At 46.4% G+C, this 6,522-nt stretch overlaps 1 protein-coding gene across 1 annotated transcript; it reads right to left on the reverse strand.

The window, feature by feature from the left end:
- Positions 1–679: 679 nt before the first annotated feature.
- Positions 680–6,121, reverse strand: Actc1 (actin alpha cardiac muscle 1). The gene is made up of 7 exons (XM_006983853.4): positions 5,964–6,121; positions 5,190–5,347; positions 3,665–3,989; positions 2,891–3,052; positions 2,568–2,759; positions 1,533–1,714; positions 680–1,009 (listed from the first exon to the last, which is right to left on the reverse strand). Exons 2-7 carry the CDS (start codon positions 5,316–5,318, stop codon positions 866–868), a joined length of 1,134 nt encoding a protein of 377 aa, XP_006983915.1. The 5' UTR covers positions 5,319–5,347; positions 5,964–6,121; the 3' UTR covers positions 680–865.
- Positions 6,122–6,522: the final 401 nt, after the last annotated feature.

A 6,522-nucleotide genomic window follows, 5' to 3' on the forward strand; every position in this document is an offset into this window, starting at 1 on the left:
AATATCCTTACTATCTTCTATAGAGCACCCTTCGATTCCCAGCACCCACAGCGTGGCTCACAGCCATTGGTAACTCCAGTTCTAGTAGATCTATGCCCTCTTCTTACCTCTGTGGGCTCCAGGCTTGCACATGGTGCACAGGTATACAGGCAGGCAAAATGCTCATACACACAAAATAAAACAAATAAAACTAAAACAAGCAAGCAAGCAAGCAAACAAACAAAAACCCCAGACAATTGAGGAAGGCAATAAAACAAGAAGAAAGGCTAATTTAAACTTTGACCCTCTTATTACAAATATGTGTGTTTTCTATTAAGTTATAAAATATGCAAGATGTGCTAAAATAATTTGCAATACCAAATATAGCAACTAATTGTAGATAGTTGTGTTGTCCATTTTCTCTTCTTACTTCTATAGAACTAAACCTAACAACTAAGCCATGGAACTAATCTTTCTTTCTAAGATTCAAAATCTATTCATGATTCTATCCCAAAGGATGAAATCAGAATGTAATGCTGTAATTCCTGTCTCAATGCCATATGAATTTATTGGGCAAACTTGGCATTGCATTAATATGGAAATACTCAGGGTACTCAAACAAACACCTTCCCCATTCCAGGCCTCGGGTACCAGACACATTTCCCATCCTGGGACTACTCCCACAAGAAAGAAGACAGGCTTCTGTAGGTTGCAAGTCCTGGTCTGATTTATTTATAAAGCAATAAATATTTGAAGCACAAACAAACTGCACGTGTGTAAACAAACTGTACAATGACTGATGAGAGATGGAGGAGGGGGGCTCAGAGGATTCCAAGAAGCACAATACCATCATCCTGAATATAAGGGAGACTAAGAGAGAGACAACTTAGAAGCACTTGCGATGGACAATGGATGGGCCTGCTTCATCATACTCTTGCTTACTGATCCACATTTGTTGGAAAGTGGACAGAGAGGCCAGGATGGAGCCCCCAATCCAGACAGAGTATTTACGCTCAGGGGGAGCAATAATCTGCAGAGAGAAAACAAAACCATTAGTGTGTTCTGAAGTTCCCAACAATGGAGCAGGCAATAGGTTTGGAACACTCACAGAAAATTCATCACAGAATAACTGACAATAAATAATGTGGGAGATTTTATACCATAAGGCAATGTAGCCAATGAAGTTTTGCAAACTTCCCTGTATTTCATCATCCTCTACCTCTTTACACTAGACAATAATATGGCAAAAGTCTAAATACATGAAGGGTAATTCAAAACCTAGGGCCTTTTAAATGTGGAGATGAGTTTAGTTATTGCCCCCCCTCCCCCGACTGTGTTTCAAATATTTACTTATATTCACTATTTAGAAGTAGTCCTAAAGGTTCATATCTTGGGGGAAGTGCTAGAAAAAAAATCAGGAATAGTGTTAGCACTAAGTAGAAAACTTCCATAAAAGAGAGGAAGCTAAGATATAGGAGAAGGAGGCTGGGAAGGAAGTTTGGCTTAGAACACAAAGATCTGCCTGTGCCCTCCCACTCACAAACTTTCTCTACCTTAATCTTCATGGTGCTGGGAGCCAGCGCAGTGATTTCCTTTTGCATACGATCAGCAATACCAGGGTACATGGTGGTGCCTCCAGATAGGACATTGTTGGCATACAGGTCCTTGCGGATATCGATGTCACACTTCATGATGCTATTGTAAGTAGTTTCATGGATGCCAGCAGATTCCATCCCTAGGAACAAGTGCTTTTTAAAGTACTCACAACACATTCAGGCAAGGATGGAGGGGAGGGGACAGAATTCTGCTGTGTTGGTGAGCTGCCACCGTTCATATCTAAAACATATGCTCCCCCATAACACACTGCTGGGAACAGGTGGGACATAGGTCTCTAAAATGTGCTAATAGATAATTCAGTATAGACTGCCAAGAGATAGACAAATGTGTTCAGTGCCTCTTTGGAGTGAACACATCCTGCAGCTATCGGGAGTGTGGAGATATTTTACAGCAAGAATCACATGTGTTTAAGTGAAAATTAACCTATTTTATTTTGTGTTGAGATGAATCTCTGTAGCCCAGGCTAACCTTGAACTCAAGGCAATCCTTCTGCCTCAGTTTCTGAGCACTGAGATTGCAGGTGTGAGCTACCACACCTGGCTTATACTTTTAATTTATGGACTAAAATCAGATTCCAGCTTCTTCTGGAAACAAGTGTGTAGGAAAGGTATTTGGTGACACCAAGTGTCCAGTTACCATAATGAATAGAGTTGTGGTTGGGTTTAATGGTGCATAACTGAAAGTCTAGTCTATCACTAACGGAACTTACTGGAATACATTGGCTCTCTTCAGTAATCAGGCATGCGCTATCCAGGGACTGATCAGTCTCATGCCCTACTGTGAGGTAAATTCGGTGTAACATTCTCAGTCATTTTCACTAGAGCAGCTATCAGGAAGAAAGACTGAGCAGGGTGAGACACCAGACTTTGATTCAAGAACCCTGCTGTCCTTCCAATTTAAATGGATATTACTCTGGGAGACTGGAGAATTTCTAGAGAACCTGAACTTCAACATCAGAATCCATGCCTTACCAATGAAAGAGGGCTGGAAGAGTGTCTCTGGACAGCGGAAACGCTCGTTGCCAATGGTGATGACCTGGCCATCGGGCAGTTCGTAGCTCTTCTCCAGAGAGGAGGAAGAGGCAGCTGTAGCCATCTCATTCTCAAAGTCCAGGGCAACGTAACACAGCTTTTCCTTAATGTCACGGACAATCTCCCGTTCAGCTGCAGAGATAAAGGACTTCATAGTCAAGCTCTGAAAAAAGTATCAGTTGTGGGGAAGGAGGTGGATCCATCAAGGAAGCAAAAACCAACAGGCAGATGCTGTGACAGGTAAGACACACACACACACTCACCAGTGGTGACAAAGGAGTACCCGCGCTCAGTGAGGATCTTCATGAGGTAGTCGGTGAGATCCCGACCAGCTAGATCCAGACGCATGATGGCATGGGGTAAGGCGTAACCCTCATAGATGGGGACGTTGTGAGTTACACCATCGCCAGAGTCCAGAACAATGCCTGTTAGAAAAGATAGATGAGAACGGGATGAAGCACTGAAGATGTTTCAGCCATAGTAAAACCTGCTTCTGTTTAGGTACCAGAAACAAGTCTAGGCATTACCCCACATAAAATCAGATCCCCTAGGGCAAAGGATAAAAATGATCCATAATGGATGGATACTAACTCCGAAGGCAGCACAGCTTGTCTGACTAAATGCTGTAGTAGAAACATTTCCTGAGGACACTTTCAAATGGCCAGCCCTCTTATCAGCCGTTAGCATGTCATGTAAGCATCTTGGGGCCAACCTAACTTAAAATGTGTCTCTCTGTTTTGATTCACACTCTGTAGGGGAATGTGTGTCCTTGAATACGTCTGCCCAGGGGCTATGAATGCTGTATATCACATATCTTAAATAAGGGAAAGATCTAACTCCATGTTATCAGATCTTATAATAAATAGTCTCTGAAACTAACCTCAGGGAATTATTGTCACCTCTTCCTCTCAGCACAGATACTGAGAGGGTCAGAGAGGGGACCCTATCCTTTGTCAGGTGAGAATTTGGGTTGACTGTGAAGTCAGTGAGTTTGGGGCATATGATTAACCGGTGACTACTCCCTAGTCCAGACAAACCTGTGGTTCTTCCAGAAGCATACAGAGACAGCACTGCTTGGATGGCCACATACATGGCAGGGACATTGAAGGTCTCGAACATGATCTGGGTCATCTTCTCACGGTTGGCCTTGGGGTTCAGTGGGGCTTCAGTGAGCAGGGTCGGGTGCTCCTCAGGGGCCACACGGAGCTCATTGTAGAATGTATGGTGCCAGATCTTCTCCATGTCATCCCAGTTGGTGATAATGCCATGTTCAATGGGGTACTTCAGAGTCAGGATACCTCGCTTGCTCTGAGCTTCATCACCTACATAGGAGTCCTTCTGCCCCATACCCACCATGACGCCCTGCAAAAAAGAAAAAAAAAAAAATGAGGACATCATGTTCCCACCAAGACAGGAATATAGTCCAGGTCTTGTTAATGAACACCCAATTCCCAAGGTGATGAATAGCTGTAAAATAGAAGAAATGATAACAGTAGAATTTGAAAGTTAGACATGGTGGTTCATGCCTATAATCCTAGCACTCAAAAGGCTGAAACAGGCCATAACTTTAAGTTCAGCCTGGGCTGTAGAGCAAGTACCAGGCAAGCCTAGGCTCTAGTGTGGGACCCCACCTCCAAGAGTTAAGATACAATCCTAAATTCAATGAATCATTTAGAATAAATGTTTTACTTTATCTCCACATGAGGAAGAGTATCTCTATCAATTAGATTATAACTCTGGAGGGGAGAATAAAGAGATTTCACTGAAGAAACAGAGTCTTATCTTGTTTTTGAAATAGCATAATGACTTCATTAAATTCCTCAGCTTATCACTGATGTCACCTAAGAAATAGATGACTATCTTTTAGAACAACTGAATTAATGATGTCATTCCAGCTTCTAGTGCCCTTAAGAAAAGATTTTGACACTCATCCAGATCCAGTGTACATGGGCTGACAGGCCACTATCACTCAGATGAAAAGTCAAACCACTCAGAGGATCCTGGAGTGCCCTTCAACTGGCCAAGCCCGAGGACTCCCAGCTCTGCTCCCTGGCAGCCTGTTTGGCCAGGCATGCGACAAACCCAGAGAGCATGACATTTCTTTTAATAAACAAGGTGGCACTTGCTGCCTTAGTCACAGCTGACTTCTAAAAATGCAGCACCCAGGATGGAGGTCCGTTACAGCTTTGGGGAGTCCTGTACACTGGGCTGTGAACAAGAGAAAAGAATGTAGATTGGGTGCTGGTTAATTCCAAGTAGTTACATTTCTAGTGGTTAGCCGCATTATCTGAACTAAATTGAATGGACAGAGGGCAGAGGGCAAAGAAAAAAAATCCATGTTTCAGAGACAGAGAAGACACTGCAGTTGAAAATCCAGAGACCCGGAATGAGAAGCTGGTGGCCTTTCCTAGGAGAGAGCTGCACTGGACTTCTTGGTGTTGGCAGGTTGGCAGGGGTTGCTTAAAGTGGCTTGGATTTATTGCTGGACTCGGGAAATGACAAAGGAGCATGGCTGGGACTACGCTGGATGGGGATCAGGCTGTGAGGGGCAATGAGTGTTACCTGGTGGCGTGGGCGACCCACGATGGAAGGGAAGACAGCTCTAGGGGCATCATCACCCGCGAAGCCGGCCTTCACCAGCCCTGAGCCATTGTCGCACACCAAAGCGGTGGTCTCCTCGTCGTCACACATGGTGGCACAGCTTCTGTGGAATCTGTGGGCTAAGGACAGGAAAGGGGCCCACACTGAGTGCCTGTAGAGCTGGCCTTCTCGTCCTTCTCCGTAAGAGAGGAAGGTGGCAGGGCACAGTGGGGTTATCGGAGTGTAGAGTGGGGAGAAAACTGGAATCTCCCTTGTACTCAAGACATAAACAAAAAAAGGACTGGAAGAAGCTGAGAGACTGTCAGTGTGGCTGAGAGAAGGCAGAGGAACCCACCCACACCCATGGACAAGAGGCTCACGCTCCACTCCAGTTGCAAGGAGCCATGGCCCTAACCACCCGGGAGTTCCAACTCCTTAGTGGCCAATAGACTGATTCCAGCCCTTTCAGCTCTCCACCTTTTCATCAACAGAAAGCCTATTCTCCCTCCCTATCCAAACCCCAGGAGGGGGGAAAAAGTTCTAGAGATCAGTGACCCACAAAAGCTCCGGTGGTAAGATGGAGTGAGCTCTTTTTGTGTTGTAGAGGGGATTGATGAGGCCCAAGACAAAGCAAGTAAAAAACGACACCAAAAAGTTTGCTTTAAAAAAAAAAGTGTATGGGATCCAGGAGAGCACAAAGGCACAGCGCGGACTAGGTCCTGAAGCGAGCAAGGGCGGAGCAAGGCTGGGACTCACCGTGCGAGGGGCAGCTGGTTTCCGCTGGGCTGGCGCTGGCTGCAGGCACTGGGTGTCAGTCGCCTGGAGCGCGGCTTTATAGCACGCTGATGGACGGGGTCAGTTGGAGCAGCCGGGGGCAGGGGTGGGGGGCCCCTGATCTGCCACCTTGCCTTATTTGGTCGCCTTAGCACCATCTAGGACCGCTGAGGCCATTCTTGGAGCCAAGGGCAGGGGAGAGGATCAGCCGGGGGGCTCCCAGACCATGTAAGGAAGGGGAGGGGGCAGCCAGAGCAATGGCCAAATAGGGAGCTAGGGAGGGGCAGGCCGGCAAAGGGTTGGGGGCAGGGGAAGACAAAGTGACTCCAATGAGCCCCTTCCTCCGCGCTAGGGTAGGGGAGCTCTCTGGTAGCTGTGTGGGTTTATTGCTCTTCAGCCCCGCCAGACTAAGGGACCTAAGTCACGCCAGCAGGAAGGCTTGGCAGGCTGCCCTTGGAGAAGGGTCCTGACAGCTGGGCTGGGGCTGCAGGGAGAGACAGCAGCTTCTCATCTTCCAGTACTAGGAGACAGAGGAGCAGAG

Source organism: Peromyscus maniculatus, chromosome 4 (assembly GCF_049852395.1).
Source record: "Peromyscus maniculatus bairdii isolate BWxNUB_F1_BW_parent chromosome 4, HU_Pman_BW_mat_3.1, whole genome shotgun sequence".
In the NCBI taxonomy this organism is placed as follows: domain Eukaryota; kingdom Metazoa; phylum Chordata; class Mammalia; order Rodentia; family Cricetidae; genus Peromyscus; species Peromyscus maniculatus.

What these genes read in the sequence shown, in the direction of transcription:
- Actc1 (XM_006983853.4), bottom strand. Translation starts at nt 5,318, where the DNA reads ATGTGTGACGACGAGGAGACCACCGCTTTGGTGTGCGACAATGGCTCA. An exon ending in TGGGTCGCCCACGCCACCAG is followed by an intron (nt 3,990 to 5,189) that starts GTAACACTCATT and finishes TCTTTTTTGCAG; the next exon opens with GGCGTCATGGTGGGTATGGG. An exon ending in TGCTTCTGGAAGAACCACAG is followed by an intron (nt 3,053 to 3,664) that starts GTTTGTCTGGAC and finishes CTTTTCTAACAG; the next exon opens with GCATTGTTCTGGACTCTGGC.